This window comes from Semicossyphus pulcher, unplaced genomic scaffold (assembly GCF_022749685.1).
Source record: "Semicossyphus pulcher isolate SPU_LCO1_2020_fin unplaced genomic scaffold, fSemPul1.0.p SCAF_20, whole genome shotgun sequence".
Lineage (NCBI taxonomy): Eukaryota > Metazoa > Chordata > Actinopteri > Labriformes > Labridae > Semicossyphus > Semicossyphus pulcher.
The window spans coordinates 3,546,120-3,566,954 of NW_027211694.1; the positions used below are offsets into that span (position 1 = coordinate 3,546,120).

Sequence of the window (20,835 nt, forward strand, 5' to 3'; positions counted from 1 at the left end):
TAATTGTTTAATATTTAAGCAGATATTTAAAGATAAATGCCAGTAATCTCTAATGAGAATTAAAAATAATGTTTGCTTGTGAAACTGACAGTTTTTCGCTGTGGTGTGTTTGGTTTTGTAGGCGTCTTCAGTTCCCTATTTATATCAGGCTGAAGAAACACTTTTTCGCTGCTGCACTAAAAGGTCTGTGAAGGAGTTGGCTTGAAAATATCTGTAGATGTTTTTGGACATGCGCAGAAGGGAGATGCCATATTGGAACAGGGGCAGCAGCAGCTGAAAGACGTCGCTCGCGTTGCTTTGCTCGGGCTCACGCGAACGAGGAGAAGAGAGAGAGGGAGAGAGGGGAGGAAAAAAACAGAGGGGGTCTCGTGAAGGAGAGGCGACTAAAAAACTTGGACAGGTAAGACAGGTGACGGCTCGAGCGCTTTCCGGAGGTTGCTGCGTTTTGTTATTTTCGTTATGTCGACGAAAGAAACACAGGGAGAGTTATCTCTCTGCTCCTACCCCGAAGTGCTCCCGAGGCGGTTTCTGTAGAAACGAGAAAATAGTCGCGAGCGTTCGTTCGCGAGCCCAAGTTGTTGAAAGTGTCTCGCACGCGCTGTAATTAACAGCTTTCACCGGGGGAGAGGACGCTGTCTCGTGGCACTCGTGGTAATACGGTTGTTTTCTGTCTCTGTTTGTGCCTTTAATGTAATTATTTGTTTGGTAAATAAGGTGAATTTTATGAATATGCACGAGCAGGAGTTTAAACGTTATTTTAACGAGGTTTAATGTTGTGTTCAGTGACAACGACGCAATTTTATTTGATACGAACGCGAAGTTGTCCTCGTATATTAACGTTAGAAATGACTTATCGCTGTCAGAAACCTTTAAATGAGTCAATTGGGATTTTTTTTCCGTCACCCATAGGTGCGTAAAAGCCACTGGAAAATACCGGACACTGCCAAAATGTCAAACCACTTTCAACATGGCGGGTTATGGTGTTCGAGGGGAAAAACTGCGCCTTAAAATCTTTGAACGAGGAAAAAATAAAACGACGGCAGATAACGCGCCCGGTTCGGTTTCTTTTGATGGACAAACACGAGGTTTAATCAATTAAATTCAAAGTGTGCTTTTGGCGATTCCGGGGGAGTTTTTTTCCGCTGCAGTTTTGAGTGTGCAAAGTACATGACCGGAGTGCCAGCCAGCCAGCCTGCCTGCCTGCTGGTCGGCTACACCCCTCAGCCTCATCTTCCTCATGTGCACTTAACGTTTCCTCTTTCACTTTTATCCAAAAATGCTCGAGCTCTCACGATACGTGTCTTTCTAGACCTCATTTTATCACATTTACGTCGTTTTTCAAAATAAAATCGGCGACAGGATCGTTTAATTCCCCATTTTGCGATTCAAATATAAATGATTTTACACTCGGACTCAGTTTATTGTGTCTCTTTGGCACATTTGCTCCGATTAAGCAGATAATTGGATTAAACCGCGCGTATTAGTCTAATTATTTCTCTTTTTGCGAGGGGACTGCAAATCCTACAGCTTTGCATTATTCGAGGATTCTTCCTCCAGATTAAATTCGTCACCATAATGAGCAGAAACAATAAAGACCGCGCGTTATGGAGCCGCTCATGTGCAATGAATAAATCATGCTGCTGGACTTCTTGTTGCTCTAAAGATATTTATATTTCCGTGGAGCTGCGCGTGAGGAATATAAGAGCACTTGTGTATGAAAAAACTCCCAACATGGTTTAAATTGGGCTGTGAGCTGTTTCACAGGAGAGGTGGTCAGCATGGGTCCTGCTCGCTGCACACTGTTGATGAGTTGTTGGCTTTTATTTTGAAGAACCACCCAACGGCCATGTTTTATCATGTAGCTGTTTTTGATAAGGCATTGTGTGTTAATCTTGTGTGAATGTTTCTCAAGAAAGACAATCAGTGGAACAGACAGAGGAGGGTCTTTACAGGAAGTCGGGCTCTCTTCTTCTTTCTTTCTTTCTTCCCGGTTCTTTCATATATCTTTGTTTCTGTTTGTCTATCAGTCTTTTTTTCTGTCCTTTCTTTTTTTGTTTCATTCTTTCAGTTTTTCAGTCTCTTTCCTTTTGATTTCTTTCTGCCTTTCTCTGCCTTTTCTTCAGTCTATCTCTGTCTTTCTCTCCTTCCTCCCTTCCTTTCTCTCCATCTTTTTGTCTCTTTCTTTCTTTCCTTCTGTCACTTCTTCCCCTTATTTATTCTTCTTTGTTTGTTTGTTTCTCTCCATCTGCCTTTCTCTTTCTCTCCTTTTTCCATCTCTCTTTCTTTCTTTCTCCCTCTTTCTGGCTTTCCATCTTCTTCTCTATTTTATCTCTTTCTTTCTGTCTTTTTTTCTTTCTTATTTTCCTCCCTCCCTTTCTTTCGGCCTCTCTCTCTTTCTGTCTCTTTATTTCTTTCTGTCTTTATCTCTCCATTTGTTCTCTGTCTTTTTTCTGTCTCTTTCCCTTTTTATCTTTCCTTCTTTCTTTTTCCTTTCGTTGTCTTTCTTTCTCTCTCTCTCTCTCTCTTGTTCTGTCTTTCTTTCTTTCTGTCTTTCCCTTCGTCTGTTGGAAAACTAACTCTCTGTTTGTATTTGAATAAGGGGAGGACTCAGGCAAATATCAGATTTGACCTCTGCTGTTTTCTCCAAACTGCTGCTCGTTTTGTGCTTGTGTGCGTGTGTGTTGTGCTTATGTGTGTGTGTGTGTGTGTGTGTGTGTGTGTGTGTGTGTGTGTGTGTGTGTGTGTTGTGCTTATGTGTGTGTGTTGTGCTTATGTGTGTGTGTGTGTGTGTGTGTGTGTGTGTGTGTGTGTGTTGGAAGTTGTTTCCAGTCATTGATGTTGAAATAAGAACGCTCTGGTCTGAGGGAGTTTCCCCCCTTTTGGCTGCTGCTCTGTTTTCTTCTTCTGCTGTTGTTTTTGTGGTAGGCCAGGGGCATTTTGTGTTTGCACTCCATCATTTGATAGCGAGCTGATCTCGATGAGCATCGTAATTCAGCGTTAAACACACTGGCTGCATTGTGAACACATGTTAAAATCTCTAGGAATCAGGAGGAGGAAACAGAGGACAAATTGTTGTATCAGACCTCCTGTTGCCAGGAGGAAACAACTCTTGGACGGGGCTAAAAGAGGAGAACCTAATAGGTAGTAATGCAATAAAACCCAAGCCCATGCAGTGGTAGTTAATCTCCTAAATCCCCCATTAAATCTTTGGCATGGATGGGTTTAGGGAAAGGCAGGAGGACAACATGTGGATGCTCAGCGCCCCACTAGGGGCTAATCAATAAAAAACTGCTCTCAATCCGTGGGGGCACAAATGTCCCGCGTCTGAGATTAACTCGCCCAGACCGGTTTAATCCCCCAGTGCTCAATCTGGGGCTGTTTCCTGCAGGCCAGAAGGCTTCACCGAGTGCAAAACTCCAATAAAAAACGGCAGCTTGTTTCAGAGATATTGGCAGCCACCTTCAGAACAAAAGCATGTGAATGTTTTTCGTCCCTGAGGGTTTAAAAACTTGTTTAACCAGCGACGGAGCAAAAAAAGAAACACCTCAACGTGCTGACGGTGTGAAAAAGACAATTAAATTAGACCTTTTAATGTTATTTTCTAATCAAAGTTTGCCTTTCTTTGTGAGGAAGACTGGTGTGAAGAGAGACAGTTACAGAACTCACATTCAAACTGCTCCCACACACGTCTCTTTACGGCCTCCACAGTGGGACAAACTCTTTTTTTAACGCCTTTGCACGTAAATGTGTGTCGGCTTTGAAATGAGAACATTCTCCGGGACCTCGAGCTGAATTCACTTAATAAGAAGCGTAAAAATATGTGACCTTTTCTCCATAACACGATAAATATGTCAGGGTGAATTTTGGGGAAATGAGCGATGCAGTTCAGAAGTATTTAGGCAATGACACACTTCCTGTTTCTCGTCTCTTAACTTTGGATTGAAAATGAAACAAGTTTAAGGTTTAATATTGTGCAATCAGTGCGAGTCCGGCAGCCTCGTCCTTCTTTTTAATATAAGTTTGCCATCTAATTTGTGGACGGCGCAGGAGGACAATGACAGGGCTGCAGTTCCTACACTTTCTATCTGATGTGGTTGTTAAAACCTTCAAATTAAAGCTCAAAGCGTGCGCTTTAACCGCGCAGCCTTTGATGCATTTAAATGCAATGTGCTGGAGCGTAGAGAGACAACAATGCAGAGACTCTTGAAGGGTGAATTCTTCCATTTTGGCTGCAATTAAACAACATTTTTTAAGTGTTTTTAAAGAAAAAAATGTTTAAAAAGCCAGAAAAATGTTGAAAATGTTCCCTGAGTCCACAGCGATGTCTTTATATTGCTTGAATAAGGTGATGAACTATTCAAAAACCTTTAAATATTCAGTTAACAGTGAAATAAAACCGGGAAAAAGCTGCAATTTGAGCAGCAAGAATCTGTGACTCTTCTGCCCTTTTTGCTGATTTCCTTCCTGATTCATTCACTCGTTAATGTCAGCTTTATGTAAGTTTAAAATCTTGTCTTTTAATGTCTCACTCTGTCTTTGAATAGCTTCACTGGAGTGTTGGGACAAGCAGATATGAGCATGCACTCGAGGGGACTTTTAAAGTAAAAAACCAGGTTCAAGAGCTCCTGCGCGACCCCGTCCCTGCAGTATTTGATACGGGGCGTTCAAGAGCACTTTAATGAGTTTTAATGAGCGCTGTGGAGGGCTGCATGCTGACGACGGCGATGTGTCAGTGCTGCTGCAGACTGTGGGGGCACTTAGGCAAGAAAACGCTGATAGGCTGCGAGAGGAGGAGAGGGGCAGCGAGCGGCGTCATGTGAGCCAAATTAGCTCAGCTTGTTGTTTACGCAGTGGATGTTTGTCGGAGCCACTGTGGGACGTCAGGGGTCTCTGTGTGTGTGTGAGGAGGAGGTGGGAGGTGGCACACACACACACACACACGCTGCCTCTGACGACTCACAGTTCTGTAAATACTCTCAGCTCGGCAGCAGCTCCAGCATTGTCTGCCTGTTGTTAATTTTCTCAGGATGTAAAAAGGTGTTTTGGACGCTGGATTCTATATTTTCTCCTCGGAGGATTCTCACACTTCTCTTCTCTTGGAACATCTCAGGATGCCGGATCACACGAGAAGGATATTTTCTGCTCTCCTGGATGTAGAAGTTGTGAACAGCAGCCTGATGCTGGAGTTGATTTTGTGTTGATTGAGGATCGATGTGTGACAGCGGCGTGCCTCTGACTTAATTGCCAGGTTGATGAAAGCGGGGGGAAGTCACAGAGCGAGTCAGTGGTGATGTGACTGCGTGACACACTAGGACAACTGCCAGGCGAGCGGCACAGAGGCTCTGCTGTTGTGAGGGTGATTATTTCTCTTATTGTCGTGCTGCTGTTATTTAGAGAGTCACCATTTGTTTTGTTTTGTCTTTAAGAGTAGAAGTCCACTGGTTTGTTTTGCATTGAAGATGTTGTTTCCATGTGCAATCTTAATCTTTGACTGGCTTTAAAACACTTGACTGATGCAGAGCGAAGGTATCTGTTGGCTTTAAGTTTTAAGCTAAACTTCTTTGGTTGCAGTGAGTATCTGCTACTTTTCTTTTCTTATATCCTGTTTCTGACAATTGATGAGGCCATCTGAGGACTCTGGGAACATATTGTGAGCATTTGTCTCTTTTCTTTTCACCCCATTTATCAGTTAGTTCATGAAATCGCACGCTCATTAATCCATCTTAAATGTAATTGTTAGTTGAAACTTTTTTAGCAGCGGTTACTCTTTTGTCTTTCCTCTCTTCTGTCCTCTGATAAGCTCAAGTAGTCGATGTCGCTTCTTTTGCGCTCTAACAAACCAAACATGTGAGAAACAACTGCTCTTCAGACAAAAGGTTTGTACTGTAAGAAAGCAGGGGAATATAACGCCAGCTAGGGCTGCATGATTGTGGCCAAAATGATCATTTTGATCAATATTAAAATCAGGGACAACATTTTTTTTAATGTACTTCCATGTTTAAATAAACCAAGCAACGCTTTCACTTCCTGTCTGTGCATTCTGCATGTTTGCGTTTTGACTCATGAACAAATTTAGCATCAAACTAAGACTTAACTGGGTTCTCTACCTGAATTTAGTGCATCTTCTTAAAACAACATGTAAAGCAAACTGGTCATTTCAGTGTGTGTAAGAGCTGCAGGGTGGACAGGGTGTCCCGCTGTGCAGCATCTCTGTTCTGGATGTCTGACGGGGAGCAGCTCGTCCTTCCTCTCGGCCTTCACACGCTCATCACGCTGCGATGTTTTTTCAGCTGCGTGAACGACGTGTTGCTTTGCAGCGCAGACGCAGATTTCAGGACCTCTTTGCTGATTATTGTTTCCTAATAATATAAGTTTCTTGCATATTAATCGTGGGAAGCCAAAATCGTGAAATATTCGATTAAGTGTGCAGCTTCAATGTGATGAGAAAGAAATCAGAAACATCACAAGAAGCCACATTAATCGACTAATATTACACTTGTGTTCATTTCTGGTTTGACAAAGAAAAATGAGCTAATTGACACATTAATTAGATTAACTAATGACCTCATTAGCTAAGCTAACTGTGTTTAATATATCACAGTGATCACAGCCCAGCGTGTGACAGCTCGGGTCGCTCGTCTATAAACATATTTATGGTCACACTTCCTGTTTTACTTTCTAAATTAAACCACAGAGACATTTTCTTTACTTCTGTTTGATCCGCGCGCTCGTGTGTTTCCAGTTTCTCTGCTTTGTTTGCCTCTGATTGGTTATCTGATGGAGGTTTGCTGCGGTATGCAAATACAGGCGGCCAGCAGACAATATGCATAACCTGATATTACAGAGGCTGCTCTGCAATTACACACAATAACAGGCTTTCTACTCGTCTGTAATGAGGCTGAAAATTAGTTTGAGTGTTGGAAACTGCGAGATTTAATGTTCCTTTCTGACTCTTTGCTTCTCGTTCGGCGGCTAAAGGCTCACTGCTGCAGAGTTTTTGCTCTCCACATGTCTGTTTCTTGGATCTGGTGTTGAAGTAGTTTCTGGAGATGGCATTCTTTTTCTCTCTCTGCCCGTTCAGCCTTTGGTGGCGGTTTCTGTTCATACTAACCGCCCACTTCCTCTGTTGTTTATTCTAAAGAAGCAGGAATCACAAAGCGCAACATTTCCTGTCAGCCGGATTAGTTTTCCAGGGAAATTCCTCCGAACTCGAGAACGTGTTTAGAGCAAATGTCGAAACCTTTACGCAAAAGTCAGACAGTGTGATAGATTTGATAAATCAGCACATTAACTCCTCGCATCTTTCCCGTACCAGGCCTGTGGAGGAAGGAAAGAGATGCAGTGAGGGAGAAGTGACTCACCTGAGGTCAAAGGTTAACGCTGAGCAGGACCGTGAAGGTGCAGGATGCAGTCTCGCAGCCAGGAGCAGCCGCTGGCCCTCGCGGCCGTGAAGCCCCGCTACTCGACCAACGGCAGAGAGGAGGAGGTGAACACAGGTGAGGAAGTAGATTTTATCTCCACCTTTCATGTGGCCGGGGCGGCTCCACAAAGCGGCCTCGATCAGGTCAGCAGATCTGAGAGGGAGGAAAACTGTGGATGGATGAAAGAGGAAGTTTCTTTGTGTTCTCTTTGTTTATTTACCTCATGGTATTCTGGTTGTTTACTCTCTAGTAGATTTTGCTTTTAAAGTTAAGTAAAAGGTTTTTCCCTTCACTGTTTTTGCCTTTCCTCTTTCCCTTAATTGGCTGATAGTTAATTCACCATCGGGCATCCCATGTTACACCAGTGGCTCAGTGGGTGGGGTCTGTGCGAGGGTTCAAGTTCGGACAACAAATATCAGTAAATGTAGGCAGGTTCAGCATTTTGCACGTACAGATATCTTAGCAACAAGTGCAGATATAAACATTGGACAGTGCTGCGGCTTCTTTTACGACAGCGTATTAGGGCCATTGTAAAAACAAGAAAAACAAAGCAGGAGGAGAAGAGAAATATTCCGAGAAAAAACTCAAAAAATCCAAGATTAAAGTCGTAAATTTGCCAGAAAGAAAAAGGCAAATGTATGAATCCTCTGCGGACAAACACCAAAGTGCGTAACGTACATAATATAATCTTCAGCCACAATGTTGTGGTCGCTGTTTGTTGTATAAGCCTCGTTTCCACACAACAAAACAACTGAAACCACTGATTTAAACTGCTTTTGTATATTTTAATGCAGGTTTGTTACTTTTAGTACCCGCCATGAGTGCGTGGGGTAACTGTCATGTGTGATGGGGCAAACGGGGAGCATAGAAACGTGTCTGTCTCCTCTATGAAGTCTGCTTCTTGTGTGCAGAGAAAATACGCAATAGATACTTTATTGTCGTCTTTCTTGCATCACAGCAACTCCATTTGCAACTTCAAAGTTAAGGACAGAAAACTAAATACAACAGTCCCTTTAACGTTCTTCAGATCTGGGATTTAACTCTGTATTTAATTTCAGAATCGACTTCTGTCTACCCTTATTAAACCGTGCTGTTGCCAGTCTTAACATGTTTCTATCGTAGGCTGATTATAAATACGCTCCGAGCTCCGAGCCATGCTCGCCTCTTTGAGCAGCAGTGCCAACAGGGCAGAGAGGAGAAACAGGTGAATCGAGACGGAGCGGGTCGCGGCTCAAAAAGGTTCCTATGAACACAATTTAACTCACTAATTTGTGATTTTTATAATCTCATAAATTTGCTCGTTATTTTCTCACAAATTTGGCAGTTTTTTTCTGGCACATTTACGACTTTTATCTCTGAATTTTTGAGTTGCTCCGTTTCTTTCTTCGGCGTCAGATTCTTCTGATTCAGTGAGACACAAATAAGACAGAAATAAAAAGTATATTTTAACGATAGCTTACGCCATGGTCACTGTGCAGAGCAGCCATCTTGGATTTTAAGGTGTTGCAGGAAGTCCTACGACTTTACCTTTTCAAAACATTTTGGTGAATCTCAGAGCGTCTGCTGGTCTTGAGAATCTTAAAAAGAATTGGATGCAGCGTCCAGAGACCTCAGAAGGTGTCAAAACTTTACATTTATTAATAAAAGCCTTCCTTTGCAGTTCAGTCCTTTTTCATGAAGTTTCTCTCTCTCCATCAGAACTGTTCTCTAATTGCAAAGTAACTTGAGTTGACTCCATCAGTATGTTTGTGACTCTGAGAAAAATTGGTGTGATTTTTGACACATAATGTGTCAGCTGTGCAAAGAGTTCAGCTCTGTTTGTAAACAAGTGTGTGTAAGCGTCTGTGTGTTCGTAAGAAGGAGCGAGCAGACGTTACATCCATCAAACCATCAGCCTCCCACCGTCCCCTCTCATTAGACGGAGCAGGTTCAGTCCCGCGCTCTTCACACTGAGGACGCCACACGCACACAGCCTTTACACACACACACACACACACACGATGGTGAATTAAACTGACACATACTATCTCAGCTGCCCCGGCCTCCCACTGGCAAAGTGTTCATAATTGGCATTGCATAAGACGACCTGCAGCCTGCTGCGCTCTCATTCTCCAGATAATATCCTGTTGTGTTTTTGGCAGATCAGCATCATTTACAAAGTGCGAGGATTTAATTGCTGCTTGTGTCCCGTCCAATAAATGAAACCCACAGCTAGCCTGAAGACAAGGCGGCTCCCTTTTATCGCCGATGACTGACGTGTGGTTTTTCTGCTGAATTCAGACGCAGGTTCGATGGAAGAGGAGGCGGAGTTTAACTGGGAGGAGTACATGGAGGAGACGGGGGCCAACGCCGCCCCTCACACCACCTTCAAACATGTGAGTGACTGCGTATCATCGCTGTGATCCTTTAAACACAGCCTCTCAGATAAGTAGCATGTGCAGAAATCCTTTAAAGACATACTGCAGCGCTGCTCTCTTTGGCTCTGCTCCCTCGTGACGCACAAGTTGTTAGACGACCTTTTGCAGCGTTTTGAGGGTAATTACTGAAGCACAAAAGGCAACAATACGGTGGATAAAAAGAAGCACCGCGGATTAACTTGCTTTTTACGAGAGCTGTTTGAAATATTTCAGCAAACAAACAGACAGAAATGTAAACAGTGGATTTAAGAGTCCTGATAATTCACTCTCTGGCGCTCATTTTGCTTCTCTGTGTCGCTGCTGTCAAGTAGGGCGAGGTTTTATAGTTGACTTCATTATTGTTAAATCAACAACTGATCCACTCCTCATTCATGCGTTTATTTCCTCATGCTTTGACTATTGTGACGCCTGTTCAAGTAATAAATCAGAATCAACAAAGAAAGTCCAAATCGTGCCAAATGCAGCAGCAAGACAACAAGAACGAGATGCCATGACTTCTGTTTTAATCCAGATGTTTTTTATGCCTCAGAGGCGGCTGCATCAGTGTCTGGGGTTGTTAAGTTGAAGGGCACATTCAAACCTCTGCAGATGTTCCAGAACGCAGCAGCGCGACTGGTCTTCAACCCAAAACAGTTCATATCCATCAACTTCATTCAAACCCTGTTTACAAAAGCTGCCTACCTGAGCGCCCTCATCCAGGTCTACACTCCCGCCAGTGAAAGGCGCCCTACTCAGCACAACAGCGCCCTTAATCGCTAGCTAGACTCTTCTCCTCAGTCCCCCCCCGGTGGTGGACATGTTACCAAACTCCATTCGGTCCGCAGAGTCCCTTTCACCTTTAACAAGAAGCTTGTAACGGTTTTGCCTCGTGCCGGGGTGCCAGTTAGGCTGCAGCCTAAAAATACTGATGAGTCGGTATCTTTTTCTTTTTAAGTCAAGCGTACAAAGGTCCCAAAAATCAGAAAACATATTTAGAACCCAAAATAGACACAACCAGACAGCAACAAACAATTAAGCTCAACAAACTGAATAAATTCAATTTAAATGGGTGATTATATCAAAAGAGAAAACAAAGACAAAAGAAACACGTTCAGTCCAGGATTTCTTTAAACCAAACAACAACTGAAGACAGTTCATCTTCAATCTTTTGCATTTTCAGTTCAATGTAGTTCATTTCAAACATAAAACAATGTTACAGTCCAGTGCGACAAAAGGTTATGAAAGGAAAAAGAGCCAAAACAGTCCAAGAGTTTACATCCAGTCATCAGCTGCTCTGTCACAGCAGCTGCTGTATTTTTAGATTTCAGGATCTAAACTTCACCGTCTTTAGATCCAAAGGACAACAATTAGCAAACGCTGACTTTAAAATGGACTAAACAACAAACGTCACACAGCTCTGCTCGGTTATTTAATGAATAAATGAATGAACTGCTGGTTACGGGTGGAGGCGTGTCAGTGACGTACACGGGTGTGTGGGGGAGTGGGCCAGTGGTATTCAGACTATGGCAGTAGTGATGTGAGAGTGGTACAAGCTAAAGACCCAGCTGACGATGATAGTGACGACATGATGGAGATGTTTCTACACACCCTGTGTCCGATCGCACTTGAAGCTGGATGTCGGCTCTGACTGACTTTGTTCCCTCCTGTCCTGATCGTTGCTCGTGTCGCATAAACTCTCTCAAAAGCGTCTGCTAAATGAAATTGTAACTGTGCACAGGAGCACAAACCCAGGGAGGGAGAACCTGGAAGTTTGGCACAAATATCTACTTGAACTTGAGGATGAACTGTGTAGAATTTGGAGGGCAATGGTCAGAGGTCAAGGTCACTGTGATGTCTTAACTCAAGAGTTCATACACTTATTAGAACACAGTTACAAGAGGATGTCTAACAGGATAAAATGAGAAGAATTAGGTCAAAGGTCGACTTGACTGTGGCATCACTAACTGAGGAACAGAAAGGGAGATTGCGATCAAATACCGAATCTGTGACACTCATCTTGAAACTAGCGACTGTGAAGATGTTATGCGCCGCTGGGTTGAAGTTTTCTTCGCAGCAGCGTCTTTATTTGAAGCGTTGTTATTGCCATGGTTACAGCGGAGAGAGGGAGAGAGGCAGTGATGGTAGAAATGGAATCGCTCTCTCGGTCAGTAGAAATTTGCAGAACTTGAGAAAATCTAATCATCACTGTTGGATTTTGCTGAAAGTTAACTGAGTACAAAACCAGAAGTGCCAAAAAATCTGCAGTTTTTATGCAGAATCAGTCGAAGGAGTTTTACGTTACTGTCTGTGTTAGCCGTCTGATTTTTATCTCAACTTCTGGAAACGGCTCACAGCTTCAACTCCGGAGAAAACTGAGTCATCAGATTTAAAGGAACTCGGGCACTAACTTGTTTAAATGCAATCTACATGATCTCCTATGTTGCAACACGCAGAGAGTTCGGATGTGTCCCAGAAGGTTAAAGTACTCATTTTTGGCTTCGGCTCTGCAGACCTGCTGTGCTGCTGCTCCGATTGGCTGAGCCTCGTATCTGATACAGAAGTGAAGCGAAGCACAGCCGGCTGACTTAGTTCAGACAGACAATCATAGTGCGGGTCAGCTGAGAGGTCACCTGAGCTGCATGTTGCCATCAGCGACTGTGCGGCCTGTTTAACATGTCAGACTCACCTGCTTCGCCTCTGCTGCTGCTGCTCTGTTTGTGTTTGTTTCTTCCTCTTCAGTATCTAAGATGAATCTGTTAGCTGCTGTTTTTAACAGGACAGAGTAACTGAAAGTTTTTCTCCTAGAATAAACCTGAATCAGCTAATTTGTGTTTCTGCTAAATGTCGCTGCTCTTCCTGCTAATGCTAAGCTCAGCAGAACAGCTGTGGTGCCGAAATGATGATGAATTAGTTTTAAAGTCAAAGCTGAAGAGGATCGGGGTTATTCATAACGACCAGATGCTCTTCTCCTCTCAGACTAAACATACAGAAAGTGGAAAGTACCAACAACTGGCACAGAATGCACGGTGCAATCTCAGATGATTTCCTGTTATTGTACGGCTGTTGTTATTAAAGGGGCTCTCAGTCAGTTCAACATGCTACATAGAAACGTAGCATCTGTAGGTAGGGATGTGGATTTCTGTTTTTAGTACGTTTGTAGTCCGAGTAATATTGACCGATCACGTATCGGCAGGCTGTGGCGTATTCTAACAGTCTGTGTGGAGAGCAAAAGCAGGCAGAACTGAATTGATCGGCGATTCAGCTTCTTATCAATCTCTATTAACAGACATCTGCATGCTAACAGCTAACAGCTAACTGTAATCTGTTCTACATCTAAAACTCAACTTGAGATAAATTCCCTTGACGCTTTGTCACGAAAGCCGCTCAGTGTTCAGATTTCCCGACTTCCTCGAATGCATCAGAAATGATCGATCCGACCTCCGTTCAACGAAGGAGCATTTTAAAGTAGTTTTCTTCTCCTCGAGGACAAAGCTTCATTTTTACTTTTTACTCATCTCTATAGCGCCAAATCATAACCAGAGTTATCTCGAGACACTTTACAAAATGAGCAGGTCTAGACCGACTCTTTGTTATGTTATTTAAAGAGAGGACCAACATGAATCACCGTGAGTACCACTTTGCAACATTCGGCACACTGGCGAGAAAAAACATCCTTTTTAATCTGCATCATGATGTTGAAATTTCTGTGAACGATGCAGCACGCAGAAAAGGAAGTCTTACTGGAAGTGGCTTATCGCTAACCGCCGGCTACATGCCCGACATGATCACTGTTGTCTCCAGAGACTATATGGTTCTCAGACTACAGTCAATAAGAACAGAGATTGGTTTATACTCGACTTAAAGTTTAGTTTCCCAGACGGGGACATATTTCAGTCGGGTTAAAATATAAAACATGTAAAAACATAGGCACAGTAACTCAGGACATGAATGCATTATATTAACTGAAAACAGGAAATAAAGATTATGTTCAAAGGGTGGTTTCATATTTTTAAACCTGGACTCTTTTGGGGTGCAAACATTTTGAATTTGCTCCAGTAGAGGTTTTCAGCCTGCAGACATAAAACAAGCTGCAACACAATCCTTTGGGGCAATTGCGCCTGATCAAAGTCTGTCCACTAAAAGTTGTCAGTTTGCCACTGACAGGCTCAGGTTGTTATCCAAAATCTCTGACAACATTATGTAGATGAACCCTAAAGAGACCGACCTATTTGTTTGTGTGTGTCTGTTTTTTTTAAACCAAAAACCGCTGTTGCATCGCTCTGTTCAACGCCACCAGACTCCATTTACAAAAACAGTAATTTTACCTAACAGAATATAGGCGTTGCTGGTCTTTCCCTGCCTTGTTTGGTTAGTTTTTTTGTGCTGTTGTTTGTTACACAAATATTAAAACACCAAAGTTACACAATAACTCAAACAAACTAACCAAATTGAGGCAGCAGTAGAGAGCAGAGAAGGGAGTGTTCTGCCAGCTAAAATTGCTGTTTTTGTCAATGGAGTCTGGTGACTTTGAAAGAACAATGGTATGGTTGTTTCTGGTTACATTTTCTTGAGTAATTCAAAAGTTTTCAGACTGATCCGTCGCTTAGACCCAAAACTGTGCAAAAAACAAGGATTCAAAATATTAAAATTCCCCTTAAACCCTCATCAGCCCCCGTATCTGTAGTTAAATAGAATCGACTGAATCATCATGACAGAGGACATTATACAACTGTTTTCACAAGAAGCACTGTCTCTAGAGGAGCTTTTTCGTGTCTCAGAAAGTGACTCACGGTTTGAGTTATCTCAGCTGGGCTTAGAGTACAAAGGTGAAACAAAAAGGCTGCTTTGTAAACTGGACGCATGCAGGCTGAAATGTGTTCATTAGTCAGGAAGGGTTTCCAGTGTTTCTGGAGCTTAACGCAAAAACATTGTTTAGTCTTGTTTGTGAATAAAGGTTTGATTGAAAGACACGTTGATCTGCAGCGTCTTGAGGGCTTATTTATTCACTGGGGTGGATGTTGCTATGTGCAGTTTTTCCTTCTTCTTATTTGTTGGTATAAGCTTGTCAGTCATCCGTAAAGTCCCTGACAGAGCGCTTCATAAAAGATTGTCTGCAGTCCGAGAAAGGTGTATATTTTGGAAACAGCTGCAGATGTTGCCTCTGTGTCTCTGCAAGGCTGTAAAATCTGTCGTTCTTCCAGCACCAGTGCAGTAATGTCATGTAGTTTGTGGCCTGGAGGTGCTTCTGGCTGTCTCAGCCTGGATTTCCTTTTATTGCACACTGTTTATTCTTCCAACGGGGAAAATAGCATCCCAGAATACGGGTGCAGAGGATGCTGTGGACGAGGATACGTTTGAAGTAATGAACCACACTGGCTCGTGGTCGTTCACCAGGCTTGGGTTGAAGGGTCCAGAACTGGTTCTTCTTCCAGACCGAACGCTTCTTTAAGCAGGGCAGCCACAGCCACAGTGGTGCTGCTATCAGGACCGTCCGGTACTTCCAGTATCCTGACGTTACTCCGTCTTGATCTGGCCTCCAGTTATTTGTTTTCTAGCTGTAAGGGTTTTAATCGTGGTTTGCTTGACTGTTTCCCCAACAGCACCTTTCAGCGCTAACATATTAGCTTGTCGGTCGCTAGTTGTGTTTTCAAAGCTTGCAGGTCAACGCTGGTAGTTGACGTAGCATCTTTAAGTGCCAGCTGAAGTTCGGTCTTTCAGAGGCGGACGCAGCGTCCAAGGGAGGCCATGGTTGTGGCTTGTTGACCGGGCCTCGCTTGTGACGCGATGAATGTATACATGAAAAACAATATGAAGCTTGATGGGGTTTTAAGTAGAGCCGAAGACGTGCTTAGAATAACAATATTAATCAAGGTTAGCTGGAGCCTCCAAACTCCGTCCTACTCTACCCGCCAGCTCGACAGCATCCCCAAGGATACGTTTGACCGTTATCTCAAAAGTTTGGACTTAATTCTCGACACTTTTTCTCATCGCCATACTTTATTTTCAACAAATATGGTATTTAAAGGTAACAAATTATTGATCCAACATCTTTTTACAAGCCTGTGTTGTGTCCCTGCCCTTCAAGTAACCTGGAAGATTGGAAACAGGAAGTGTTTTTTGCAGAAAGTTCATAAATTTCCCGCCCTTTTCTGCACAAGTTTGATGATATTTAAAAACTAGGCCCTTCACCTACACCCCTCTGCCTGCGTTAACACGTTACATCACAGCAGAGGACCAGATGGGCGAGGGCAGTTGATCCTGGATGCGAGGTCTTTATCCACCTCAGCTGACGGAGCAGCTGTCCGCCGCGCTGAGCCTCGCAGCGCTCAGCTGCCGGGCTGCAAAGGTGGAGACGTGTCTGATTTAAGATTTAAAGAAGTGCGTCTGCCTTTCCGTTTCTTGCATCACTGCGAGCGATGGATCTAGATTAGAATATGTGTGTTTTCTGATGTCGGACAAACTGTGTGCGAGCGTCTGCGGCCTCTTGGGAGGCTAAATTGCCTCGTTGGTAAGTGGATTGAGTCACCGGGAAACAGACCATGAATTCCCCGGAAAAATGTGATTCAGTAAAGAGCAGCCCTCGTCTCTGCCTCTCTGTGAGCCTGGACAAATTGAAACAGTGATTTCTCTCAGGCCTACACACACACACACACACACACACACACACACACACACACAGAGGCAGTGTTTGCCCGTAGCTCTCTCTCTCTCTTACGTAAGCAGAGCAGAGTGATACAGCACGTTTGCATTGTTGTAGCAGGAAGTCACGCGGACGTTTGCATTGTGTTTATTTCTAAGATGTTGGCTTTTTCCATTCACTTGTGAGTGTGTGCGTTTGTGCGACCGTTCAATGTGAACATCCTGTCGGGCTTGCAGTGTTCTCAAGAATTGTGTGGCAGCCTGTGGCTATTGGTGGAAACGCATTATGCTGCGCTGCATTCACTGCTGTGCAGATTTATTGCTTTTTCTCTGCAAAAGGACAAACTGGAGGGCTGTTGTTTGGCAGAGATTTAGTTTTTATGCAGATTTAAAATGTTTATTTATTATACTTATTACCTAGAGAGCACCTGTACCTGCTCGTCTGTCAACACTTTTATTTTACTTTTTTCAAGAGAGGTTAAGAAATATTTCTATTTCCCAAAATACCTTCCAATCCTGCCTGCAGGAAGACGTTGATAAGCCACATCTAAGCAGGAGTTTTATCTATAATGCGAGAGGAATTCCCCCAGCGGGAATAAACTGATGCAAAAGGGGACTTCCTTGCCAAAAAAATATTTGAATAAAATCATAATCTGATCTCCAAAAGTCCCGAACTTTGGGGCAATTCCACTCGCACTTGTCGGGGCACCTCCAGCATCCTGCCATCTACAAAGCATCCAGCACATTCTGTTAATAACCTTACAGCGCGCAAATATCACACGACGTGCACGTTGACGTTCTCTGTGCCTGTAATTGTACTTTTTACAGACATATTTATCAGGAAGGAGCTAAAGCTTTATTCCTGTGAGAGCGAAGAGCAGGAAAGTGATGTTTCAGGACGCTTGTTGCTTGAGATAAAGAAAGAGGGCATCTCTGCACGTCGAGGCCTGCTCAGGTTAAAAGGTTGATTTCAGCAAACTCTGAATGTGCAAATTCTGCCACTGCTGCCGTTTGTGCATCTTAAATTCGGCCTGCGAGCTCCTGCTCTCTGCAAAGGGAAATGTTAGTCATCAAAATCAGTCATCAAAATCAGTCACCGTCTGCCGAAACTGGTTGATGTAAGAATGCAATATTGTGATTTGAATCACACATTTGGGGTTTTGCTTATCCTGATTAGAACTGCGACTAACTTTATTTGGACTTTTTAATTACTGACTGACCCAGATATAACCACGTGGGATCTATTTAAGGACACTCAAACAACCGAAACATTCTCTGAAGTCAACTGAACATCAACCACAACACAACACAGAATCCCCGCTGAGAGGCAGAACCACAGCAGTCCCCACAGCAGAAGCCTCCCCTCTGATGTGCTGCTGTCTTAAAGACTGATTCAAGGCCAGGTGCGCCTCATTAGTAATCAGGTTCACCTGCGGGGTTGAGACAGCCGAAGGGGAAAAGAGACAAACAGAGCAGTGAAACAAACAGTCGCCTGGTGAATGATTTATTCTGCTAAATGTCAGAACAACAGCCGTCACACTTTCACAGAGGCCAAAGGGACGTCTGCGTCTGCGGCATCAATTACTTTTATATTAGAGTGAGTATACAAAATGCTGATTTATTGTTTCAACGTTTCTGTGTTTTATATTAGTTGAACTTTACTTTTTGTGCTCTAAAGCTTTCAGAAAAGTTGGGAAGTTTTGTGAGACGTTTTTACAGGCAGCAAATTAAGAATGAGTGAATATTAACAAGAATTTTACATCAGTTTGAACCCAATTTATCTTGTTTTTTGTCATGTTTTTAATTAACTCTAATATAGCTTTGATTACGGCACGCATTCGCTGTGCCATCGTTGTGATAAGCTTATACAATGTCACATTTATTTCCGTCCAGAGTTGCATTAATTTGTCGCCAAGATCTTGTATTGATGGTGCGAGAGTCGGGCCGTTGCGTAAAGTCTTCTCCTGCACATCATAAAGATGCTCAATGGGGTGACGGTCTGGACTCTGTGGTGGCTGTGGTGACTTCTTTCCCACGACCACAGGTTATGTCCTCCGGCATGGTTGTTTAAGAAATGAGAAGATCCTCACTTGTTGCCAGCTGAAACATATTAATCACTGCAGTACTTTTCCAATGGAAGGCTCTCACCTGTTTGCTTAGTTAAATCCAGGTGGTCAAATTAGACTGTTTAAATAGATTAAATAGATTAAATAAATCTAGAATAGATGTTTACATTTTAATCACCTGTTTTAGAATTGTGTACTCTTCAGTAGGGATAGACCGATTATCGGCGCCGATATTCGGCATTTTGACGCATATCGGCATCTGCCTTTTTTTTTTTTTTTTTTTTTAATCCGACGGCCGATAAGAGATCAATTTAAAACTGGGTTATTTTGGCTCTGATGCATATGCTTAAAGGCATTGAAACAAAGTTAAGTGTTGGAGTTTGTTTCAAAATTTTGACACCAATATTTTTACTGTAAATGAATATCGGCTCCAAATATCGGTTATCGGCCTCCTTGACTACTACTAATCGGTATCGGTATCGGCCCTGAAAAAACCATATCGGTCTATCTCTACTTTTCAGTTCTTCACCCGTTAAGAATCGCATCACCATGAAGAGTGTTAAAGATCAGAATTGAAGCACTATAAAGAGACACTTTCTGATGAAAAGTCAGCGGACATCTGGCAGACTCAGACGAGCACAACGTGAGCTTAATGCACGTCTCATTCTTGGAAAAGCTTTCCAAAGGATTTCCCTAAAACCGGGGGCATTAAAGTGGAGTCGGTCCCTCCTCTGCTCGGTAACAGCGGCCGCACTTCTTGGAAGCTTCGCAGACTTTGGAGTGAGTCTGTGGGAATTTGTGCTCATTGAGCCAACAGAGCATTAGCGAGATCTAATTCCTCCCGAAGGTGTTCGGCGGGGTTGAGGTCAGGGTTCTGTGCGGGGAACGGCCTCCTGCAAACTGTTGACACAAAAGTTTGAAGCAATTTGCACCCTGTATCATTAAAAATACTTCACCGGAACTAAAGGGGGGCAGCACAAACCCTGAAACACACCCCTCCACCATATTCTGCTGCCACACAGAGTGGCAGGTTTAAAGGCTGAACTGAACTTTGACCCCCCCTTTAAGTCTTTGTTTTGGATTTTAGCACCTGTTAGAAACGAGTGTGGATGCAACAGCTGAACTCGATAATTAGTCTGCGTTTCCTCTGACTTCTGGAAATATAGTGTTTCCTCTGTGAGTCCGAAATGTGAGACATAAAAACTGCATCCTTTAAATTCCTAAAAACGCAGCTCTGAAGCATCTTTTGTTGGGCGATCGGCGCCTCCATGCCTTCCTTTTCTAACACTGTAATTCATGTATTCATGATTGCCATCCTTATGTTGAGCATTTAAATAAAAGTAGAGGAGAGAAAAATAAAAGAGTGATAAATAAAACATCTCAATTCTCCAAGGAAACACGAATCAAACAGAACACGTTCAACACTCCTCGTCTGCTACTCAACAACAAATCCACCTGTAGTGTTTAAAGAGCAGCTCCAGTTTTAAGACGTATAAAGTGCTCTGCTTGAAATAATACACCTTGTAAAAATCCTCCCAAGGTGTCTCCTCCTCCTTCCTCATTAAAAATTCAAGCGGCCGCCTCCCTCGCAAAAACAAAACACGTCTCTGCCGTCGTTTAGTGGCAACTTAGCTAGCTTGTAATTTAGTCAGCGTTAACGTTAGTGAGTTTGCAAAAAAGACGGTTACAGCTGGCTCGTGCATCGCTGAAGTGGTTGCCATAGGTTGCACATAATGATAGGCACAGCGTCACTCCGTCCTTTAACGGGATTGGCTCCTTAGGTTTGTGACGTCACAAACCTGCCGATCTATAAAACGTGTTGTTCAGCCTGTCCTCGGTACACTGCAGTTTAAAAGCAGACAGGCCCAGCCACGGAGATGACTGCTGATGTCGTCCCTGAAATGTCTTGTAGCACATGAAGAACACCACATGGAGATGTTTAAAACTGGATTTTCCTCGGAGGGGGGCTTTAAGGACAAAATAACTCTTTGTAAAGCCCCCAGTTTCGAAAGCAAAGATACATTAAGAGAGCTTAAAATAAAGGTTTTACTCACTTAACCTTTCCAGAGCCCAAACTGTGAGAATACTTCCCTTAATCTGACCTTTATGTGTAAACCGAGTGGAGTTCCCCTTAACTCTGTTTCCTAGCATGTAAATAAGATCTGAGTCATCTCCACATTATTGCTCTATTACATAAATATCACAGAGTCGTTGCTACATATTAAAGCCTGCACTTCCTCCACCTTTTAGCCGCACAGGTTTCTTTAAGACGCTGAGGGCGGCGGCGGGTTTGCACGAACGCTTTCTGCAGAA

General features: G+C 43.2%; 1 protein-coding gene across 7 annotated transcripts in view; it reads left to right on the forward strand.

The window, feature by feature from the left end:
* Positions 1–235: 235 nt before the first annotated feature.
* The window catches only part of sfmbt2 (Scm like with four mbt domains 2), a 57,035-nt gene continuing 36,435 nt past the window's right edge, over positions 236–20,835 (forward strand). For 6 of the 7 annotated variants that reach the window (XM_069671037.1, XM_069671041.1, XM_069671039.1 and 3 more), the window contains exons 1-3: positions 236–400; positions 7,316–7,496; positions 9,702–9,796. In XM_069671037.1, coding sequence (XP_069527138.1) covers positions 7,406–7,496; positions 9,702–9,796 — 186 coding nt within the window. In that variant the 5' untranslated portion in view covers positions 236–400; positions 7,316–7,405. Of the gene's footprint in view, positions 401–5,110; positions 5,357–7,315; positions 7,497–9,701; positions 9,797–20,835 lie in introns of those variants that run through there. The other variant, XM_069671038.1, reaches the window with a different exon arrangement.